At 32.1% G+C, this 25,949-nt stretch overlaps 1 protein-coding gene across 1 annotated transcript in view; it reads right to left on the minus strand.

Annotated features, from left to right (window-relative positions):
- Window positions 1–25,949, minus strand: part of LOC127729002 (RUN domain-containing protein 3B-like) — a 48,974-nt gene that overhangs the window by 13,273 nt on the left and 9,752 nt on the right. Inside the window, exons 2-8 of the mRNA XM_052236577.1 lie at window positions 18,794–18,909; window positions 16,438–16,571; window positions 16,102–16,187; window positions 12,971–13,060; window positions 12,393–12,473; window positions 6,242–6,395; window positions 112–269 (exon numbers count right to left, since the gene is read on the minus strand). Coding sequence (XP_052092537.1) covers window positions 112–269; window positions 6,242–6,395; window positions 12,393–12,473; window positions 12,971–13,060; window positions 16,102–16,187; window positions 16,438–16,571; window positions 18,794–18,909 — 819 coding nt within the window. The remainder of the gene's footprint in view (window positions 1–111; window positions 270–6,241; window positions 6,396–12,392; window positions 12,474–12,970; window positions 13,061–16,101; window positions 16,188–16,437; window positions 16,572–18,793; window positions 18,910–25,949) is intronic.

Genomic DNA, 25,949 nt, shown 5'->3' on the forward strand with positions numbered 1-25,949 from the left:
GCAAATTTCTTATAGACACTTAAACAGAATTGGCTAAAACCAAGAAACCAAATATGCACAAAAATACATAAGAAAATATTAGAATCCACAGTAAGGATTGAGCTGACTTACAGCTGATGCTGAAGCTCTATAACTACATTTTCCATCTGTAAACGATCCTTCTTAGAATCACTATCAAATTTCTTGAACACATTACACAAATTCTGATGTTTTCTTTGTAAATCCTGAAATTGATGCTCCCTCATTCTAAGTAACTCTTCTAGATATCCCTGGAAGAATAACCTTACTATGAACTAAGTAAATGATGCATCCCTGATCAACAAGGAAATCAGTTGATACAAATAAAATCATAGTTGGGTATGAAGTCATAAATATTTGAAACATTAACAAAATAAATAAAATGCTCCGCAGGGCGCAGCTTGATACGACCGCAGAGGTCGAACCCTGAACAGTTGGGGCAAGTATGGACACAACATTCAAGCTTGATACAGCTCTGAATTTGGATTGTGATTAAATATTTGACACAGCATAGGTTTCTGACACAGAATGAATGTGGTCTAAGAACTTAAAAATTTTAAATTGGACATTCACCTATTATGTTCCAATATCCAAAATCTAAATACATGGTTAGATTCAGCATATCAAAGAACCCCAAGAATTCAATTTTTGATGAAATCAAACAAAGTTTAATTTTGGACCCTTTTGACCTCAATGTGGACAAAGTTGATAACAGGGCCCAAAAATCAAAAATCTAAATACATGGTTAGATTCAGCATATCAAAGAACCCCATATATTCAATTTTTGTTGAAATCAAACAAAGTTTAATTTTGGACCCCGATTTGGACCAACTTGAAAACTGGGCCCATAATCAAAAATCTAAATACATGTTTAGATTCAGCATATCAAAGGACCGTAAAAATTCAATTTTTGTTAAAATCAAACTAAGTTTAATTTTGGACCCTTTGGACCTTAATGTACACCAATTTCAAAACGGAACCAAAAATAAAGAATCTAAATACACGGTTAGATTTGGCATATCAAAGAACCCCAATAATTCAATTTTTGACGAAATCAAACAAAGTTAAATTTTGAACCCTTTGGAAATCAATGTGGACCAATTTAAAAACGGGTCCCAAAATCCAAAAACTTAATACACTGTTAGATTCAGCATATTAAAGAACCCCAAGAATTCAAGAATAAAACCCCATTGAAATTGATCAAGAAATAAGCAATTTATAAGAAGTATCTTCTTTTGCACAATACTGTGCAATTGAATATTTCTTGCTATTGCGCAATACTGTACAATTGACAATTTCTTGCTATTGCGCAATATTGTGCTATTGGATATTTCTTGCTATTGCGCAATACTGTTCAATTGAAGATTTCTTGCTATTGCGCAATACTGTGCAATTGAAGATTTCTTGCTATTGCACAATACTTATTATTTAACCCATTTCTATGACGTCAGTCTATTGTTCTTACTAAAGATTATTTTTCAAGAATCCACTGACCACAGTATTAACTTAAAAGAACTTAAATTATAACTTTAACCTTTTAACTTACGATCTTTTATCCTCTCAAAAACGAGTGGCATGTGTAGAATTCGAACCCGCGCGTATTTTCTTTATAATCAATACTCTTCAGTCTATGCATGATACCACTAGACCACGATGGCTGACATCAATCATTATATGAATAGTACTCTTAAAGCGCTTAATTGTCAATACATGTCATTTAACTGTATTTCTGTCTCATTGATAATTCACTTTTGTAATCTAATGAAATATATATATATCTTGGTTTGTTCATGTTTATTGATTTTTTTTTTTATTTTGTGTGTTATGTTTTTTTTTTTAAGAAATGGGTTAAAACTACTTCTTTGACAGTAAAAACAGAAACAAAATCATCGCCATTATATGAAAATGAAATATATATAATACTTTTACATGTTCTAGGATTAAAACAATATTTTGGTGCAGAAAAAAATTACAATGAAAAAATTTCATTCCGGATACTAGGTTCGAACTTTGCACTGCTAATATCACCATTATGACATTCGTTAACAACTAGACGATCACGGCTATGAACAGCTTGATGGTAAATGAATGAAATCCACATACTTATTCATTGTAAGTCCGTAGCAAGAGCAATTCTGATGGGGATTCAGAATGCATACCACAGATAAAACTAGTTTATTGACCGGTGAACGATATATGCCAAATGTAATAACGTTAAAATAATCTTAACTTAATGAAACGGAAACAGTTTAAACAAAATTTAAATATAATTGTTCAATTTAAATTGTTAGCACATACTTTTAATACTTATGGAAAGCAACATGAATTTGAGCATTATCATGAAATGGCAGGTTTATGGCATCAACGCTAGTAATATTTATCTGACTAAGAACGGCTTCACGGTGATTAATCTCCAATATACCAATTCAAGTTGCTAAATATTATATAAATACATTTTGAAGGTTCTAAATTTTGGTAATTAAAATTTTTTAACTTTTCAAAACAAGATAAATAAATTCTGGATATTAATATACGTCTTTTTGAATAAATTAAATATACCAAAATCTATTCAATTTAAATAATTTGTAATGATTAAACATTATATGAAATATGTATTTTATACAAAAATAAAATCTGGTGTTAAAAAGGGGAGCTAACACCCCATTTAAGTTATTTTAAACTTATGTTAACTTGTCAAATGTCTAAATATAGATGCGAACCGTGTGGATTTAATCATTTCCAGCTATTATAGAATAAAAAAGACAAAATACGAAACTATTTTTATGAGATATCGTTGATTCATTGTCAAAACGTAAAACAGACAGTCGTTTTACTAGAAATGGGTTAAGCTAGAGAATTGATAAGAAGTAGTGGATTCGGAAACGATAATCAACTTGCGACTAAAGTCGCTCGTTGATTATCGTTTACGAATCCACTACTTCTTATCAATTCTCTACTACATAATAACTTACACATCCTGTTTGGTGTGTATCTCCTACCATATCATTATTATTTGCTTTTAAATATAAATCAGAAATAACCAACTTAAAATGGAAAATTTTAAAAGAAAAAAAAAAGGAAAAAAAGAAAAAAAAAAAAATCCTCCCCCCCCAAATTTTTTGAACCCCCTTATGATTCATCACCTCCAAACTCAATCCCAGCCTTCCCTTTGTGGTATGGTACCTTGCAGTACAATTTCAGAGAGATCCATACACTTGAACACAAGTAATTGTCTGGAAACTAGAAAAATGCTTATTTTTGGCCCCTTTTTGGCCCCCAATTCCAAAACGTTTTGGGCAATTACCCCCAAACTCAATTCCAGTTTTCCCTTTGTGATATGGAACCTTGTAGTACAATTTCAGAAATATCCAAACACTTATACACAAGTTATTGTCCTGAAACTAGAAAAATGCTTGTTTTTTGCCCCTTTTTTGGCCCCTAATTCCTAAAATTTTGAGGCAATTATCCCCAAAATCAATCCGAGCATTCCCTTTGTGATATGGAACCTTGTGGTACAATGTCAGAGAGATCCATACACTTACACACAAGTTATTGTCTGGAAGTTACAAAAATGCTTATTTTTGGCCCCTTTTTGGCCCCTAATTCCTTAACTGTTGGTACCATAACCCCCAAAATCAATCCCAACCTTCCTTTCGTGGTATACAACCTTATGGTAAAATTTCATGGAGATCCATTCACTTAAACTAAAGTTAGAGTGCAAAAACCAATGTGTCTTCGGACGACGCCGGACGACGACGACGACGACGACGACGACGCCAACGTCATACCAATATACGACCAAATAATTTTTAATTTTTGCGGTCGTATAAAAATAATATGGACATCTTAAAAAAGAATTAAATGCTCCGCTGGGCGCAGCTTGATACAACCACAGAGGTCGAACCCTGAACAGTTGGGGCAAGTATGGACACAACATTCAAGCTTGATACAGCTCTGAATTTGGTTTGTGATTAAATATTTGACACAGCATAGGTTTCTGACACAGAATGAATGTGGTCTAAGAACTTAAAAATTTTAAATTGGACATTCACCTTTTATGGTCCAATATCCAAAATCTAAATACATGGTTAGATTCAGCATATCAAAGAATCCAAAGAATTCAATTTTTGATGAAATCAAACAAAGTTTAATTTTGGACCCTTTTGACCTCAATGTGGACCAATTTGATAACAGGGCCCACAAATCAAAATACATGGTTAGATTCAGAATATCAAAGAACCCCAAGAATTCAATTTTGGTTAAAATCAAACTAAGTTTAATTTTGGACCCTTTGGACCTTAATGTAGACTAATTTAAAAAACGGGACCCAAAATTAAAAATCTAAATACACGGTTAGATTTGGCATATCAAAGAACCCCAATAATTCAATTTTTGATGAAATCAAACAAAGTTTAGTTTTGGACCCTTTTGACCTCAATATGAACAAATTTGATAGTGGGGCCCACAAATCAAAAATCTAAATACATGGTTAGATTCAGCATATCAAAGAACCCCATATATTCAATTTTTGTTGAAATCAAACAAAGTTTAATTTTGGACCCCAATTTGGACCAACTTGAAAACTGGGCCCAAAATTTAAAATCTAAATACATGTTTAGATTCAGCATATCAAAGAACCCCATATATTCAATTTTTGTTAAAATCAAACTAAGTTTAATTTTGGACCCTTTGGACCTTAAAGTCGACCAATTTGAAAACTGGACCCAAAATTAAAAATCTAAATACACGGTCAGATTTGGCATAACAAATAAATAAATGTGGTCAAACATTTTACAAATCTAATGCGCCATACTGTGCAATTAAAGATTACTTCTTGAAATTGTCAATATTTGAAATTTGAAAAAAAAATAATATTTGAAGAATAATTCTTTTTAATTTCTGATATCTGTAATGAGTAAAATTGACCCCCCACAATTTCTTTTTACCCCCCCCCCCCCCCCCCCCCCCCCCGCCCCTTTTTCCCCAAAAAAATTCTTTCCCTCAAGATATGGTCATAATCTCAATTCACAATTCAAATTTCCAATGGAATTTGCAACCATAATTACCCATTTAAATTTACCATAGTGCTAACTTAATCTATTTTATAATAGAATTTAAAATATGGTGTCAAATCTTTCATATGGATTTTTTTGCAAAAAAAAAAAAGATGCAACATTTGCAGATATTTTTACTGGTCTTCCTTTATAAATATGCATTTCTTTAAACATAATTTAAAAGCAGTGTAAGGGAAGTAATCAAAACGTTGTATTTGGATTACCTCCCTTACACTGTTTTAAATTGTCTTATATGTTCATTTACCATTACTTTATACATAATTTAAAAGCAGTGTAAGGGAGGTAATTCAAATGATGTATTTGATTTATCTCCCTTACACTGCTTTAAATTATGTTTTGTACTAAAGTATTTGTCCATTAACCAGGACAACCTTGTTTTTCCCCCTTTTTTGCCCCTAATTCCTAAACGGTTTGAGCCATAACCCCCAAAGCAAGTCCTAACCATCCCTTTGTGGTATGGAAACTTGTGGTATAATTTCAGAGAGATCCATACACCGTTCCACAAGTTATTGTCTGGAAACTAGAAAATGCTTATTTTTGGCCCCTAATTCCTTAACTGTTGGTACCATAACCCCCAAAATCAATCCCAACCTTCCTTTTGTGGTATTTAACCTTATGGTAAAATTTCATAGAGATCCATTCACTTAAACTAAAGTTATAGTGCGAAAATCAATGTGTCTTCGGACGACGACGACGCTGCCAACGTCATACCAATATACGACCGCAAAAATTTTTGGCGCTCATATAAAAATGCATAAAATAAAAAAATATGCATTTAATTCAGCAAAATATTGTAAAATTTATACATCTGAAGGTAAGGCTTTAAAAATCTATCATATATATGTATGCACTCATATAATTATTTTCGTCCTCATCTAGAACTTAACCTTAATATTATAAGAACAATGTAATGACAAGTCTTTCCTGTTACAAACTTTTTAAAAAATTCAGTTTAAGAAAAATAAGGCTAAAAAAGTTTATATCAACAACATACCATGGATGACAAACAATTTGTCTGAGACAAAACATTCAGGCACTATGAATGCTTAACATCTAAGGCATTAGGAATACTGGTCCAAAATTGTAAAATAGCAATATACAAAAATAAAATCAAACATTTGATAATTAATATATAATCTAGTCTGTACCTTTTGTTCTTTTATAGTTTTATGAGTTCTTTCCAGTTCTCTGAATTTGACTTCCCATGAATCATCAGATGACCTAACAACAGAGGAAGATGTTCTGCCTGCATCAGTGCTTAATTGTTCCAACTCTTCAAAATCTTTGATTGCACTTTCTTCACTAAAATAATTAAAATAAAGTACCATGGATGATTAGAGTCCATTTTGACCTTATTTTGTAATTTCTCCCCAAGTTCTAAAAAATCATCAAAATGGTCAAAATTCTGAATTGCCTTTCACAAAATTATCTTATGCTTGCTCAATACTGATATCTTTAAACTATGCAATATCTCAGTACAAAGCTGTAGCATTGCTATTGTGGAAGACTTGGAATGTCATTCAGAACAATGCAAAACTGTATCAAAATCCAGTGCCTTTATCAGATTTTTAAATAACTTTTGATTTATTGTAAATTTGCTTTATCAAATTTACAAAGTAAAACAACAATTCAAACAATCACATAATTTATAAAGGCAGTTGGTTTTCTCTTATAAATTGTTTGAATTTATTCATGCCAGGGCCTTTTATAGCTTACTATACAGTATTGGTTTTGCTCATAAAAAGCTTCTGTCCAAATTTCATAGAATTAAATCAAGGTTTGACAAAGTTATTGGTTTCTATAAAAACTTTAACCACAGACTGAACCTAAATATTGACACTGTCCACGCCAACGGAATGTACAATTGCTATGTCTTGCTTCTGCAACATAAATGATCATAAATGTTGCAGGCTCGACAAAAAATTGAATTTTATCTGTAATTCATAATTATAAAATCATAAACTAATAAAATGCTTCGCTGGGTGCAGCTTGATACGACCGCAGAGGTCGAACCCTGAACAGTTGGGGCAAGTATGGACACAACATTCAAGCTTGATACAGCTCTGAATTTGGATTGTGATTAAATATTTGACACAGCATAGGTTTCTGACACAGAAAGAATGTGGTCTAAGAACTTCAATTTTTTTAATTTACCTATTATGGTCCAATGTCCAAAATCAAAATACATGGTTAGATTCAGCATGTCAAAGAACCCCATATATTCAATTTTTGTTGAAATCAAACAAAGTTTAATTTTGGACCCCAACTTGGACAAACTTGAAAACTGGTCCCATAATCAAAAATCTAAACACATGTTTAGATTCAGCATATCAAAGTACCCCAAGAATTCAATTTTTGTTAAAATCAAACAAAGTTTAATTTTGGACCCTTTGGACCTTAATGTAGACCAATTTAAAAAAAGGGACCCAAAATTAAAAATCTAAAAACATGGTTAGATTTGGCATATCAAAGAACCCCAATAATTCAATTTTTGATGAAATCAAACAAAGTTTAATTTTGGACCCTTTTGACCTCAATATGAACCAATTTGATAGAGGGCCCACAAATAAAAAATCTAAATACATGGTAAGATTCAGCATATCAAAGAACCCCATATATTCAATTTTTGTTGAAATCAAACAAAGTTTAATTTTGGACCCCAATTTGGACCAACTTGAAAACTGGGCCAAAAATCTAAAATCTAAATACATGTTTAGATTCAGCATATCAAAGAACCCCATATATTCAATTTTTGTTGAAATCAAACAAAGTTTAATTTTGGACCCCAACTTGGACCAACTTGAAAACTGGGCCCATAATCAAAAATCTAAACACATATTTAGATTCAGCATATCAAAGAACCCCAAAAATTCAATTTTTGTTAAAATCAAAACTAAGTTTAATTTTGGACCCTTTGGACCTTAATGTAGACCATTTTAAAAAACGGGACCCAAAATTAAAAATCTAAATACACGGTTAGATTTGGCATATCAAAGAACCCCAATAATTCAATTTTTGATGAAATCAAACAAAGTTTAATTTTGGACCCTTTTGACCTCAATATGAACCAATTTCATAGCGGGCCCACAAATAAAAAATCTAAATACATGGTAAGATTCAGCATATCAAAGAACCCCATATATTCAATTTTTGTTGAAATCAAACAAAGTTTAATTTTGGACCCCAATTTGGACCAACTTGAAAACTGGGCCAAAAATCTAAAATCTAAATACATGTTTAGATTCAGCATATCAAAGAACCCCATATATTCAATTTTTGTTGAAATCAAACAAAGTTTAATTTAGGACCCCAACTTGGACCAACTTGAAAACTGGGCCCATAATCAAAAATCTAAACACATGTTTAGATTCAGCATATCAAAGAACTCCAAGAATTCAATTTTTGTTAAAATCAAACTAAGTTTAATTTTGGACCCTTTGGACCTTAATGTAGACCAATTTAAAAAACGGGACCCAAAATTAAAAATCTAAATACATGGTTAGATTTGGCATATCAAAGAACCCCAATAATTCAATTTTTGATGAAATCAAACAAAGTTTAATTTTGGACCCTTTTGACCTCAATATGAACCAATTTGATAGCGGGGTCCACAAATAAAAAATTCGTAAGGGTTCCGGGGAACCCAGTGTCTCGCCTACTTTTTCTGTTAATCGCAGGCTCAACAAAAATGAGGAAGTAAATCAATAAAAATATTCCTCTTGATACTATCTTTTGATTGTAGGAAGCTTATGCCCAAGTTTGGTAAAAATCCAGGATAGTTTATGAATCTAATAAATGTTTAAAAACTTTAACTGTAGACTGAATGTAATGTTAACTGCAAAAAACAAAATTTCCTTCTAGATACTAGCATTTGATCATAAACAAGCTTCTGTCCAAGTTTGGTACAAATCCAAAATAGTATAAGAAAGTTATTAAAATTTTAAAAACTTTTAACCACAGAGTGAATATGTTGTTTCCTGGCAGAAAATCTAAGTCCATTTAAAAGTAAAATACGAAAAAAATGGATTTATTTTTTTACAAAATTTCCTTCTAGATACTAGCTTTTGATCATAAACAAGCTTCTGTCCAAGTTTGGTACAAATCCAAAATAGTATAAGAAAGTTATTAAAATTTTAAAAACTTTAACCACAGAGTGAATGTGTTGTTTCCCAGCAGAAAATCTAAGTCCATTTAAAAGTAAAATAAGGAAAAAATGGATTTATTTTTTTACAAAATTTACTTCTAGATACTATCTTATGATCATAAACAAGCTTCTGTCCAAGTTTGGTACAAACCCAGGATAGTTTAAGAAAGTTATTAAAATTTTTAAAACTTTAACCACAGAGTGAATGTAATATTTCCCGGCAGAAAAACTAAGTCCATTTATAAGTTAAATACGGAAAAAATGGAATTTTATTTTTACAAAATTTACTTCTGGATACTATCTTATGATCATAAACAAGCTTCTGTCCAAGTTTGGTAGAAATCCAGGATAGTATAAGAAAGTTATTAAAATTTCAAAAACTTTAACCACAGAGTGAATATTTGTGGACGCCGCCGACGACGACGACGCCGACGGAATGTAGGATCGCTATGTCTCACTTTTTCGACTAAAGTCGAAGGCTCGACAAAAATCTAAATACATGGTTAGATTCAGCATATCAAAGAACCCCATATATTCAATTTTTGTTGAAATCAAACAAAGTTTAATTTTGGACCCCAATTTGGACCCAACTTGAAAACTGGGCCAAAAATCAAAAATCTAAACACATGTTTAGATTCAGCATATCAAAGAACCCCATATATTCAATTTTTGTTAAAATCAAACAAAGTTTAATTTTGGACCCTTTGGACCTCATTGTAGACCAATTTGAAAACTGGACCCAAAATTAAAAATCTAAATGCACGGTTAGATTCGGCATAACAAATAAATAAATGTGGTCAAAGATTTTACAAATCTAATGCGCCATACTGGTCTTCCTTTATAAATATGCATTTCTTTAAACATAATTTAAAAGCAGTGTAAGGGAAGTAACCAAAACGTTGTATTTGGATTACCTCCCTTACACTGTTTTAAATTATCTTAATTGTTCATTAACCATTACTTTATACATAATTTAAAAGCAGTGTAAGGGAGATAATTTCAATGATGTATTTGATTTATCTCCCTTACACTGCTTTAAATTATGTTTTGTACTAAAGTATTTGTCCATTAATGAGGACAACCTTGTTTTTCCCCTAATTCTTAAACGGTTTGAGCAATAACCCCCCAAAGCAAATCCTAACCATCCCGTTGTGGTATGGAAACTTGTAGTATAATTTCAGAGAGATCCATACACCGTTCCACAGTTATTGTCTGGAAACTAGAAAATGCTTATTTTTGGCCCCTTTTTGGCCCCTAATTCCTTAACTGTTGGTACCATAACCCCCAAAATCAATCCCCACCTTCCTTTTGTGGTATTGAACCTTATGGTAAAATTTCATAGAGATCCATTAACTTAAACTAAAGTTAGAATGCGAAAACTAATGTGTCTTCAGACGACAACGACGCCGGACGACGACGACGACGACGACGCCAACGTCATACCAATATACGACCACAAAAATTTTTTTGCGGTCGTATAAAAATTAGCTCAATATCAGGCATAACAAAAAAAGTCCTGAAATCTTGTAGATTTTGGAAGGGTGGAACGACTAAATGACAGACAAGGGTTCCGTTAACACGCCACTAATTGTATTATATGGTATATATATAGTGGGAATAGTCAAATAATTTCTTTCACTTTTCTTGATGACAAGAGAAGAGTCTATATGATGTACATACAGTTTTTCAATACTAAAACACTAAAAAAATAATATATAAAGGGGGTGTCTAAAGTATTGGTGCTTTAGCTGGGTTCTGATCATCAATTCGTTAACACTCATTACATGTTTTAATAAAATGCTCCGCTGGGCGCAGCTTCATATGACCGCAGAGGTTGAACCCTGAACAGTTGGGGCAAGTATGGACACAACATTCAAGCTTGATACAGCACTGAATTTGGATTGTGATTAAATATTTGACACAGCATAGGTTTCTGACACAGAATGAATGTGGTCTAAGAACTTAAAAAATTTTAATTTACCTATTCAAACCATATCATTATTATTTGCTTTTATATATAAATCAGAAATAACCAATTAAAAATGGAAAATTTTGAAGAAAAAAAAGGAAAAAAAATCCCCCCCCCCCAAATTTTTTGAACCCCCTTATGATTCATCACCCCCAAACTCAATCCCAGCCTTCCCTTTGTGATATGGTACCTTGCAGTACAATTTCAGAGAGATCCATACACTTGAACACAAGTTATTGTCTGGAAACTAGAAAAATGCTTGTTTTTTGGCCCCTTTTTGGCCCCAAATTCCTAAACGTTTCAGGCAATTACCCCCAAACTCAAACCAAGCTTTCCCTTTGTGATATGGAACCTTGTAGTACAATTTCATAAAGATCCATACACTTACACACAAGTTATTGTCCTGAAACTAGAAAAATGCTTGTTTTTTTTTCCCTTTTTGGCCCCTAATTCCTAAAATTTTGAGGCAATTACCCCATAAAACAATCCCAACCTTCCTTTGTGGTATGGTACCTTGCAGTACAATTTCAGAGAGACCCATACACTTGAACACAAGTTATTGTCTGGAAACTAGAAAAATGCTTATTTTTGGCCCCTTTTTGGCCCTAATTCCTAAATGTTTTGGGCAATTACCCCCAAACTCAATTCCAGCTTTCCCTTTGTGATAGGGAACCTTGTAGTACAATTTCATAAAGATCCATACACTTACACACAAGTTACTGTCATGAAACTAGAAAAATGCTTGTTTTTTGCCCCTTTTTTGGCCCCTAATTCGTTAAATTTAGAGGCTATTCCCCCAAAATCAATCCCAGCATTCCCTTTGTGATATGGAACCTTGTGGTACAATGTAAGAGAGATCCATACACTAACACACAAGTTATGTATGGAAGTAACAAAAATGCTTATTTTTGGCCCCTAATTCCTTAACTGTTGGTACCATAAACCCCAAAATCAATCCCATCCTTCCTTTTGTGGTATTGAACCTTATGGTAAAATTTCATAGAGATCCATTCACTTAAACTAAAGTTAGAGTGCGAAAACTAATGTGTCTTCGGACGACGACGACGACGCCGCCAACGTCATACCAATATCCGACTGCAAAATTTGTTTGCGGTCGTATAAAAATAAATTATTTGTTTATTGTTTTAGCAAATAAGATTTTATATTGTACAAGCAATTTACATACCTCTGTTGAAAAATGAGGTATGGTGTGTAGTCAATAAACAGTGGACTTTTCAATTCTTGATGCTGTCCCTTTAAGCAAAAACTGAAAAGAAAAGTAACAAAATACTGATTGATACTACTAATCATCAACAGAGAAATTAATAATTCATTGTAACATGTTAACTAAGTAAATAATTTTAAGTATTTTTAAGTACTACATTTTGCTAATTGAAAATAAAAGGCTCATAACTTGTGCACATTAAAATAAACACATGCACAATAAAAGCCATTTCATCTTGACATTTATTAAACTTGAGGACCATATTCACAATCATTAATCTTTCTGTTAACTATTTTCTGGTTTTTTAAAATCATTAACGTTTGTTAAAATTCAGCATATCAATATCTATTAAAATGTGTTTTATTGAACATTGTACTTCATATTAAATGAGATGTAATGTAGAATGTTAATATATGATCCTCAGCAAGCTCAGAGTAGATTCTTAGAAACTCAGAATGATGGACTAAGATGGTGAAAAATCTGGAAGTCATCATCATGTTAAGTCTGAGACAAGTCGTTTTGATAAAATATAATACTACCTAAAATCAATAGAATTGAGTCCCAGCAAAACTCCACATAAAACATTGATATCTTCTGACAAAATTACTGACCCATCTTGATAAAATCTCCTAAAAAAGAAACATTAATAAATCTTTGATTCAATGCTCCTTCTGTTCATGATAAATATTTTCATATTCCTGTACAATTCTACACTTCAATTAACATTAGATTGGGGCACTCATCTGTAACCATCTGAGTTTTTGGATCTTGATGGAATTTTATCACGGGTCATTTCTAAAATTTCATTCATCCCTAAGCATTGCGGGCACAAATTTTATCAAATTTATTCCAGCGCCAGATTGATAGACCCTGCTACTTACTACTTGTAATAGCACCACATGGGCTATCCCCCTTGCAGACCTTGCACACCCCGGCTGCAGATGAGACGCCTAGTCTAATCCCCTTGGTGGAGAACCTTCGCTTCACATTCCTGGCTGGCGTATTGTCGGGCAGGCAGGTTCTTCCTCACACTACAGGTTGCAATTTGACTTGCTCGGCAGGAACTTCTAAATTTTTAATTATGCTGAGTATTTCTCAAGGGCCAAAACATTTTGTTACTGAATTTATTGTATTAATAAATATTTTTCATACGAAGATTCTGTCTGCTTTGAGCCAGTATGATTTATTGAGACTATGTTTTGGTTTACACACATATACCCCCTATCACACTTATGCTAACATTAAATTATTTGGGAGTTGGTTTATAAAATTTTGACTTGTTACAATTTACTTTTGACTTAAAACTCAACATTGGGGACTTTGTGGATTGTGATATTGAATTTGAGTTTGGCTATCAAGAGAGTTACATCAGAACTAAGAAAACATTGGATCTATAAGGATTTGATTCATCACAAATACAACAGAAATTAAAACTTTGAAATACATGTATTCTACTAAAATACTGGTTGATGTGAACATAAGCATTTCATTTTATCAATGGAAGTCTTACATACTTAAATTTGGTCTAGAGGGTAGTTAAATAAAATATGTCTCAAGATTAGTAAGCCTGCTGTTGGTGACTTAAAATGTTTTCTTCATGGACACAATAAACTTATAGTCATATTTACATACCAATAAACTATTACAGATAATAAGACACCACCTATAAAACTCCAAAAGTATGTTTACATTATGGGACGACAATTAATACATCACAAAATTTACACCATACACAACTACAAAGACAAGTTTGTATAAATTTTGTCATATAAAAAAAAAATTGAAAAAACATTCATTTATAAACTTTATAAGCTGGAAATATCCATAGCAGAAAATAAATGTCTGAGTCTTCCAAGTGTGTGACATATGTGGCCTGTCGTTTCCAAATTATATAAGCAGTAATGGGTAGGTCCCTGTTTTTTGCATTTTAACTCCAATAAATTGCTTCGACGAGCGCAGCTGGATAGGACCGCAGAGGTCCAACCCTGAACAGTTGGGGCAAAAATGGACACAATATTCGCGCTTGATACAGGTCTGAATTTGGATTGTAATTAAATATTTGACACATAATAGGTTTCTAACTGTAGTCAAAGAACTTAGAATTGGTTATATGATTTGAATTTATATTCAATTTTTTGCTTTTGTGCAATACATTTTGCTGTTGCAAATTGACCCTCCCTCCCCCCACAAAAATAAAAAAAAAAATTACCCCCTTTTTTTTTTGCTTTTGTGCAATGCACTATGCTGTTGCGTATTAACCCCCCTTTTTTTGGCAAAAAAAAATAATATTTGAAGAGTTTTTAATTTCTGAAATCTAAAATGAGAAAAAATTGACCCCACACAATTTCTTTTTACCCCCCCCCCCCCCCCCCCCCCTTTTTCCAAATTTTTTTTCACCTCCCCCCTTTTTCCCCAAAAAAAAATTCTTTCCCTCAAGATATGGTCATAATCTCAATTCAAATTTCCATTGGAGTTTGCAACCATAATTACCCATTTAAATACATCATAAAAGTCTTAAAATAGAAAATGACATACATAATCATGGCTAAAATTAATATTCCTTAATGGTAACTTCTAAAAATAAATTGACAGATAATCATCTCAAGACAATACAACATATCTTTATCAGGGGTTCAAATTAACATTTGGTACTGGAAGGTCCAGGACCTTTGACACTCCAAACTGAAAGGTCCACAACCTAAATTCCAGGTCCTACTTTTACTTGAAATATTTCCTAACATAGTAAGATACAAGTAACAAAATTAATGTGCTGTTGGTGTTAGGTCAACTTGTTTCATTGTCAAAGTCACTGTTGTATAAAATATTTAATAACAATTGTAATTGTCTTGTATATTATAAATTCAGATAATCTTTTTTTTTTTGTTATTGAGGAGGGTGTCACCATGGATGGGTGTGTTGTCTCAACTATTGGTATTTTATTACTACTTATACCATTTTATAAAACAGTTCAAATTCAAAGCTGTTTAAGCAGAGACGTATATACATGTGTATATATGTCTCTGGTTTAAGTGTATCATATCTAGTTGCACTATTATAATGCATTAGTTCCTCTGTGAAAATAAGATAAGAAACTGCCAGATTTGTACTGGTCCTTTAAGATTGAGAAGACATTACCTCTTGGAATTGTACTAATACGTTTACACTATACAAAAATCTACATGTAATATCAATATTTATTAATGATAAAGAAAATTACTGTCACACCCTATAAAATATCTGTTTTCAGGAGCAAGAATCATTTTTTAACATAAAAAAAATTATGCAATTTTCTGTGAATTGTAAGGTGAGCAATTACATTTTAAGAATGAAATTGTTGATTCCATTTGAATGGAGTGATAATTCAGAAAGTCCTCAGGGAATGGCTGTAAATTTTTGTTTAAGGTTTCCTTAACTTCGGAGATAACAAATCCTAAGAACAATGAATCAATTTGGAGTAGTTTATCAACAAAAACTGACAAAGTTTCCCACTCAGATCAGCAGATTAACAAATGCCCAGAAGTAATTTTTGTAGAGAACCTTAATAAATTATGCTTTTATGCTTTTAAGTATCTATGGAGATTTCTATTTCAGAGATAAACATAGGAAAACTCAACACAATATCTTAAAATCTTAGTGGTTGTCCATTACAAATTATATTAAATTTATATACCTGACAATTTTTGTCTGTAGAATTGCATTAGACAGATATTCTGACAGTCTCTTCTCCATAAGCACACATCTTATCCAGGCTCTTCCCTTAGAAATAAAAAAAACAAAACACATACCAATTAATGAAAAAACATAATGAAGACAGGCTTTTCCCTCCTAATTTACATAATCACATATAAAAAACGAAATATAATTTAGTTTTTGTAGAAATTCTAAAAAATTTAACCATTCACAAGTATATATTTGGAATTGCAGCATCACTTTAATCTAAATTTGTTTTTTTTTCTTGTAACTATTATCTACAACTTAAACAAAGTTGATGAATTATAAGTCTAACCTTTCCTATTGGAGACTTGACATTCTCAAGTGTAGCAATACTGGTGATACAGTTGTTTGGAAGATAGCGACATGCTGTCTGAATAAAATCCCAAAATGGTCGAACTTCTTCTATACCATACCATGTTCTTTGTGCTGGATGTTGTATATAGAATAACCAATGAAATAACATATATAGTTATGGACTGGCTTGCACAAACGTCAATAAACATCACATTTTAAGTGTTATTTTAAGCATTAAATAAATGGGGAATGTGTCCATGGGACACAGATGATGCCCCCCGCTTGCATATCATATAAAAGTTATAAAGGGACATAACTGAAGAACAGTTAAAGTGACGATACCCAAATTTGTACTTGATCTGAGTTTTGTGGTAATAAGTATTGTGTATAAGTTCTAAAGTTAGAGAACAGAAACGAAAAATTCAGCATTTTTTTCATTTGTAAAGGGGCATAACTCTAGAACAGTAAAAGTGTCAACACCAAAATTCAAACTTGAACTGTATTTTGTTGTAATAAGCATTGTGTATAAGTTTCATAACATTTGTTTGAGGCTAATAAAGTAAGAGAATGGAAATGAAAAATTCAGCAATTTTTCCATTTGTAAAGGGGCATAACTCTAGAAAGGTTAAAGTGACGCCACCAAAATTCAAACTTGATCTGTGTTTTGTGGTAATAAGCATTGTGTATACGTTTCATAACATTTGGTTGAGGCTAACTTAAGTTAGAGAACGGAAATGAAAAATTCAGCAATTTTTCCATTTGTAAAGGGGCATAACTTTAGAATGGTTTAAGTGACACCACCAAAATTCATACTTGATCTGTATTTTGTGGTATTAAGCATTGTGTGTAAGTTTCATAACATTTGTTTGAGACAAACTAAAGTTAGAGAATGGAAACCAAATTTGGGACATACGTACGTACGTACGTACGTACAGACGGACAAGGGTAAAACTTAATGCCCCCTCCGCTACGGCGGGGGCATAATAAGGAATCTACAGTAAATCAGAATAAACTTCATTAGTATATTGGAGGGGTAAAATAAGTGATGTGCAAATAAAACACATACAGTCTCCTCAAATGAAAATACAGAAAATTAAAAGTATTGATGGATCTCATGGAAATCATCTTACTTCTTTTCATTTTAACAGCTCTTTAATATATTAAAACTGAGCACCTTGGACATTATCTCATCATGCTTATAGGGAAATTACAAACTAAACAACAGTGTTAGTTCTTCCTGAATTCATGTCTCAATCATGTACTAAAAAATGTTATAAATATATAGATTCTTACATTGGTATACTAGTGGATTATCTGATTTATCCAATCGAGAAAGTTAAATTATTGAATTTTAAAGTTTGAGCCTCGCCGGAGACTTTAAAATTGATAATTTAACTATCAAGATTCGATAAATCTGATAGTCCACGAGTAACTATGTAAGAATCTGTTTCTCTGATGATTATCAAATAAATTTTCATCTTTGATAAATGAAAATCCCCTTCGAGTGCCTTCCACATTTCACAAAGTTGTCAATTTCATTAGCACATTTTGATTCATCCAGTGAGCTGAGAAAGGTTATAATTATGACCCTTAAACTAATATAATCATCTTCTGAGATCATTGGCAACAACACATTAAATTTTTTAATACAATTGGTCCAGAAAGGGTTTTATTGCCAAAGAATTAGAGAAAGTTTATTACATCACATTTTAAATACTATCTTGTATAAGCCTTTGACCTTTCTTAACTCTTGAGTTCCACTCTCACGCTTGTATAAGAGTCCTAAGTTAGTTGATACTTTGTGGCAAATACCATAACTGTGCAATATTTTCAAAATAACTAATCCAAGAATTTGAATGTCCAACACGTTCAACCAAGGATAAAACCACATTAATGTATGTGAATGTGTGAATTATCACTGTTTTTCTATCTTGAGTGGATTTTTTTCAAAATTTGTCTGTAACTGTATCACATTTTGTGAAGTCAGAATTTTTTGTGATGTTTCTGACTGCCAAAACATCAGTTTTACATTAGTTAGAACTTAATTTTCATATCTGATTACTTTATTTTTATGCTGCATTTACTACATATTTCTATCTTGCTTTTTTGTTCATTAAACAAAACTCACAACAAAAAATGCATGCAATAACTTCTAAATTTTCAGTACTAATAGATTAACTGACTTGACATTTTTGCAAATAACCTGAAGAAGTATTGAAACTGTAATGTATAAATGTAATATGCTGAAGTACATTTGTACCGTAATCTGTTTATGAAGATAACAATCAACGAAGACCACTTATCTGACTCTGACTCTACTCAAACTAAAGAACATATACATGTAGTTATACAACCTTTCTGCCTGTATGTCAAGATCTGTTCAATAGCTGCACAAAAATTAATGAGTTCTTCACAATCATCATCTATATTGGTAATTGATGCCTTGTCAATCAGTGTTTTAACTGTCAACCTAAAAATTAAACAATGTTAATTCAAATAGTATCATTCAATACCTGATATCTCAGAGAGACCTACGTCATGTCAAGCTTGTATATAATCTATAAGTCCCTACTACAAGCGTGTCTTACTCACTGGCAAAAAAAAAATATGCAACTATTACTAGTAATGACAACATATTAGACTTGTCTACTACTAACACACTATAATTCATAAATAGATTTATTTAATAGAAGTGATCAACTATTAGAATTCACAGAGCTGACCTAAATATAGTCCTTGTTGACTGGCTTATTAAATCACTAAATTTCAATATGAAATCAACTCTTAAAAGTAAAACCAAATTACAACCATAAACTATTTCAGTATCATCTAGTACCAATAGGCTAAAAAGATAACAATAAAATTGAGAATGGAAATGGGGAATGTGTCAAAGAGACAACAACCCGACCACAGAACAGACAACAGCAGAAGGCCACCAACAGGTCTTCAATGCAGCGAGAAATTCCCGCACCCGGAGGCGTCCTTCAGCTGGCCCCTAAACAAATATATATACTAGTTCAGTGATAATGAACGCCATACTAAACTCCAAATTGTACACAAGAAACTAAAATTAAAAATAATACAAGACTAACAAAGGCTAGAGGCTCCTGACTTGGGACAGACTACTATCCAACCACAGTGTGTTACTGTGGAATGTAATTGTCTGAACATTAAACTGTTATACAGCACCTATACAGCTTGTATTATCCTTACAAGTTTAGGGCTATTGTCTATATGACATGAGTTTTGAATGTCCTGTTGATATCATCTGCCTCTTTTTTGTGTTGTCTCTACAACTTATGAGTTTAGAATTTTCCATTGGTACCTTTTGCCTCTTTTTTGTGTTGTCTATACGTCTTATGAGTTTAGAATTTTCCTTGGTATCTTTTGCCTCTTTTTTGTGTTGTCTATACGTCTTATGAGTTTAGAATTTTCCATTGGTACCTTTTGCCTCTTTTTTGTGTTGTCTATACAACTTATGAGTTTAGAATTTTCCATTGGTATCTTTTGCCTCTTTTTTGTGTTGTCTATACGACTTATGAGTTTAGAATTTTCCATTGGTATCTTTTGCCTCTTTTTTGTGTTGCCTATACGACTTATGAGTTTAGAATTTTCCATTGGTACCTTTTACCTCTTTTTTGTGTTGTCTATACGACTTATGAGTTTAGAATTTTCCATTGGTATCTTTTGCCTCTTTTTTGTGTTGTCTATACGACTTATGAGTTTAGAATTTTCCATTGGTATCTTTTGCTTCTTTTTGTGTTGTCTATACGACTTATGAGTTTAGAATTTCCATTGGTACCTTTTGCCTCTTTTTTGTGTTGTCTATACGACTTATGAGTTTAGAATTTCCATTGGTACCTTTTGCCTCTTTTTTGTGTTGTCTATATGACTTGTGAGTTTTGAAAGGCCCCTTGGTATCTTCCGCCTCTTTTTTGTTATTATCTTTGTAATTCTTGGCATTTCCATAATCAAAGTGTTTATGAGCACTGAACGGTAAAGGTTGCATTCATTTGGCAATGGGAATTAAAAAGTAAACATTGCATTGAATCTAAAAGCATTGGGAGTCAATGCTATGAATTGGTTCAATGACAAGTATGGACAAAGAAAGATAACTCCAAATTTAATTATTACTTAAACAATGACATCATGAATCAATATTTTTAGAACAAATAATCATACTAGATTCATGCACCATGCATAAATTATGTAATTTTCTTAACAAGTAAAATCTATGGTTATGCACATACACAGGATTTTGTAACTTGAATATATATTTCATTGATAAATTTCATGAAATGATTATGGATAGGATGTATAGAATATTGTATTCAATGCACTGAGTTGTATTTATCTCAAAAGAAATGATAAATTCTGGAAAATTTGATAACTATCAAGCCAACCACATAAGGGTTTTGATTGCATAAATGCAATCTTTACCCCAAAAAATGTGGTCCTCTGCAAAATGGGATTGACATTATGAATGAAACTTTTGATTTCTCAACCATTAATACCACTATTCCACTTGAGAAATTGAAAAATCCTCTAAAAGAAATAATCGAAAATGCATTTCAATATAAAAATGGTAGCATACACTATAATTTATTGCTTTGATACCATAGAGCTGCTGAGCATATTTTGTTACCGTGTAATAGTGAACAAAAATGTAAAACATGCTACACCAAGTATGCTGGATTTTTTTATTGACAACATATTTGTTGAATTTGGAGGTAGACTTTTTCAACATATTGTTGGCATTCCTTTGGGAATGAACTGTGCGTCTCTCCTTGCCGACCTCTTCTTATTTTCATATGAGTCAGAGTTCCTTCAGACACTTGTCAAAACAAGAAGATCAAAATTCAGATATGCTGATGATGTTCTTTCCATTAACAATCCAAACTTTTCTGATTGGGTTCCATTAATATATCCTCCAAAACTAGAAATTAAAGAAACAACAGACACAGCTTCCTCTGCCTCATTTTTAGACTTATACTTGAATTTGACATAAGCGGTCATCTCAGTACCAGAATCTATGACAAACAAGACGATTTTAATTTTGAAATCATAAATTTCCCCCACCTTAGCAGCAATATACCATCTTCACCTGCATATGGGATATACATTTCCCAACTTATTCATTATTCAAGAGCTTGCAGTTGATACTCAAACTCGCAACAGTGTCTGAGCAGAAAGTTGATGAACCAGGGTTATGTCAAAGAACATCTTGTTCTTTTTCTAAAAAAGTTCATCACAAGATGCCAATATCCTGTTGATAAAAATTCCATATCTACTTCACAAATAATACATGATGGTCTTGAAATATAGATTCTAGGTACTGGTATTGTTTATCCTCTTAATTACTGTTATAGTGTTCTTTTTATTTGTCATTATATATTTTTAACCATTACTGTTTAGTCCGTTTTTGGTAATATCCTTTTGGTGTGGCTCGGTATTTATACATCCCACCATTGTGTTATTGTGCTATGGTCACTTTTTGTATTCTTGTCTTTCATTTTTGCTTATTTGCTTTGTCTATAGAGTGTCTATATGCCATTTTGTTTTTCTTTGTTGACATAGTTGTTTGTTTTTTATAGTGATTAAGATTATAACACAATGTTGACTGCTGTATCCCAAATTTTTGACATTTTTACCTACTATGTCTGTTTGTTTTGCTCTCTTATTGTTGTCAATATAATGCATTCCATGCAACTCTAATACAAGTGAGAGGTTTAGCTAGCTATAAAACCAGGTTTAATTAACCATTTTCTACATAAGAAAATGCCTGTACCAAGTCAGGAATATGACAGTTGTTTTCCATTGGTTTGATATGTTTGAGCTTTTGATTTTGCCATTTGATAAGGGAGCTACCATTTGATTTTTATGGGGGGGCTAGGATGAAATTTGAAAAAAATAGGCAGGACAGGAGTTTTGAGTAAAAAAAAAGGCAGGATGAGATTATTTGCAAAAAAAAGGCAGGATGACAATTTATGTAAAAAAAAAAGTCAGGATAAACTAAAAAAAAAGGCAGGACCGAATAGAGTGAAAAATAAAAAGGCAGGACCGAATAGAGGGAAAAATAAAAAGGCAGGACAAAATTTTTCATCCTAGCCCCCCCCCCCCCCCCCCCATAAAAATCAAATGGTAGCTCCCTAAGGCACTTTCCGTTTTGAATTTTCCTTGGAGCTAGGTATTTTTGTTATTTTACTTTTTATGTCATGCACTAGGCTGTCAGATATAATTCAAAAGGTTAGAAAAAAAATCAAAATTATAACCAACAAGTGAAACTGCGAGCTACTGCTTACTGATGATACCCCCCGCCCAAATATTTCGGTAAACAGGAAGTTGTTGATTGATGAATCTGAAAATGCATCACACAGTATAGCTGACTTATATAAACTCTGAAACCTAATTTCAGAAATCCTTGTATTGTAGTTCCTTAGAAAAATGTGACGAAAATTTTCAACTTGGCTATCATGTGTAAAATGATACAAGTATTCGGTAAACAGGAAGTTGTTGAGTGATGAATCTGAAAACGCATCACACTGTATAGTTGACTTATATAAACCCTGAAACCAAATTTCAGAAATCCTTGTATTGTAGTTCCTGAGAAAGATGCGACGAAAAATATTCATGGGACGGAAGGACGGACTGACAGATGGATGGACTGACGGATGGACAGACAGAGGTAAAACAGTATACCCCCACTTTTTTAAAGCAGGGGTATAATAACAGTATTCTTAAATCAAAAATATTGTGTAGAATGCTCAGTTATACAATATGTTAAGGAATCCTAAGAGAGCTTTCAGGCAAGAGATATCAGATGAACTGCATTCCATCAATGTGTAACAATAGTGAAATTAAATGGTCAAAGTCCTATAACTCCAGCAAGAATTGTCAAATCAAAATGTTGGTGTATCATGGTTAACAACACATGATGACAAACAATCCAAGTATGAAAGCTTTCTGGCAAACAGTTGTTGAGGAGTTTTATTCATAAGACGACATTGTGTTATAATTGTAAAAAAAAAATGGTCAAAATTCCAGAATTCCCGCATGAACTGTCAAATCAAAATGGTACAGTATGAACAACTACACAGGGTTCTCACTAAAGACCCTTTTAAGGATAGCCCAGAGACTGGTAATTTTTTGCTAACTGTGAAAAGAAGAAATGTTATTGCTATTCAATTTATCATTTCAGTCTCTATGACAAAACAAGAGCAAGGAAATGACATCAAATTTAGATGATTTTAAAACTTTTGCCATAAATGATGATATATGTGCTCAGTTGATACAACATTTAACAATATTGATGCATCTTTGGACTCACCAGTTTTGAAAATGATGATACCAGACAGATTTTCATGAGTCCAGGACTTGTGAACTCGCCTTACTGAGAATCCTGCTACATGTATTACCATGAATGAAAGTTTTCTGACAAAGGGTCTTAGAAGAGAAAGGAGTTGTGTTCACAAGGCATGCAAGGTGTCATCACAAATGATGAAACACATTGAGATATAACTAAAGACACCTAAAGAGACCCACTGACAAAGTTCCTGAATACTGACTAGGACCAGGACATAAAAACAGGTCTTGGTTAAATAAGTTCTTTGGGATATCATTCATACTCACTTTTTTTTTTATCTTGAAAAGTGGAATCACAAAAAGGACATAAAAGAGCATCAATAAAAATCAGTATTTATACAAAGTAATAGTAAAAGTAGAAGGAAGCAATGTTTGATAGCATTTTTATCTTCAATCATGCTTTTTAGAGGAAATCTTAAGTGATTCTTTTACCTATTAGTCTGGTATCCATTTTTTTTGGAAGATTTTCCAGATTATCAATTTTTTTTGGGGTCAAAGTTTTCATTATAAGTAACATGAATGGCCATATTAGATGGTGGTTTTAGTGATCAACAATAATTCTAAAATAAAATCATGAATGTACTGTACCCCAAAAGTTTGGTTGCATCTGGTTCTTTACAGAAACACTGGTCATGCAATTTCATATCAAATATAACATACATTACAGAATTAAAAGCGATTTTATGGCAAACTACCTATTGATAGTGTGAAGCTTTATATTAGAAATCAATAACCAATGAGAAAAATCCCTAAAATTGTTTAAAAATAAATGTAATCATAATCAGTTAAAGGATACATGGTAGATTTCCTACAAAAAAAAAGTGTTCTAAAGCATCTTCAGGGAATAATGATTTGATTATAAAACAATTGTACAGTAAACCTGAGCAAAAACTTCAGAAAAATGAACCAAAGAAAGAAAAATCCAAAAATATGTGATGATGCTCATTGAAGTATATGTATGCTTCACATATAGTGGGTAATCTTTCATCAAATTCATGATGAGTACATGCTGGAAAATAAATAAATTGTACTGCTATGTACTAGAACTGCATTTGTACATTTGAAGCTTGTTATTTTGATATAGTAGTTTATTTTTTCAAGAAAGTTTTAAATCCAAATATTTTAGTTATAAAAGTCATTCATCTTTTTTATTTCAGCTTTTGAACTGACCTTAAGATTGGTTGGAGGGTGTAATTTAGCTGGAAACTAAGGGAATCTTACATGCATGGGATCCTGGGGTTCCATCAAAATTGAAATTGAAAAAAAAAGAGTACAGAACTGTTAATTCTATTTCTAATGAACAACAAAAAAATCAATGCATTAAAGTTTGCAAGTACATGTATGTATAAAATAAAATACAATAAAACTCCTTGAAATTTCATGAATGATCTGGGCACATTAAGGCCAATTATATTAGTTAGTAGATTTTCATCCATATTTTTGAAAAAAAAATTGTAAGGGTTCCGCGGAACCCAGTGTCTCGCCTACTTTTGCTGTTAGTCGCAGGCTCAACAAAAATGGGGAATTAATTATTAAAAATTTTCCTCGAGATACTATCTTTTGATTGTAAGAAGCTTCTGTTCAAGTTTGGTAAGAATCCAGGATGGTTTATGAATCTAATAAATGTTTTAAAAACTTTAACTGCAGGCTGTATGTAATATTAACTGGAAGAAAAACTAAGTCCATTTATAAGTAATATACGGAAAAACTGGAAATTTTTTTTTACAACATTTCCTTCTAGATACTAGCTTTTGATCATAAACAAGCTTCTGTCCAAGTTTGGTACAAATCCAGGATAGTTTAAGAAAATTATTAAAATTTTGAAAACTTTAACCACAGAGTGAATGTAATGTTTACTGGCAGAAAAACTAAGTCCATTTATAAGTAAAATACGAATAAACAGGATTTTTTTTTACAAAATTTACTTCTGAATACTATCTTATGATCATAAACAAGCTTCTGTCCAAGTATGGTACAAATCCAGGATAGTTTAAGAAAGTTATTAAAATTTGAAAAACTTTAACCACAGAGTGAATGTAATGTTAACTGGCAGAAAAACTAAGTCCATTTATGAGTAAAATCCTGATCCTGATCCTCAGGTCAATATTATGACACAACTGTTCTCTTTGTGCTGGATTTTTTCAACCT

This window comes from Mytilus californianus, unplaced genomic scaffold, assembly GCF_021869535.1.
Source record: "Mytilus californianus isolate M0D057914Y unplaced genomic scaffold, xbMytCali1.0.p SCAF_2, whole genome shotgun sequence".
In the NCBI taxonomy this organism is placed as follows: Eukaryota; Metazoa; Mollusca; class Bivalvia; order Mytilida; family Mytilidae; genus Mytilus; species Mytilus californianus.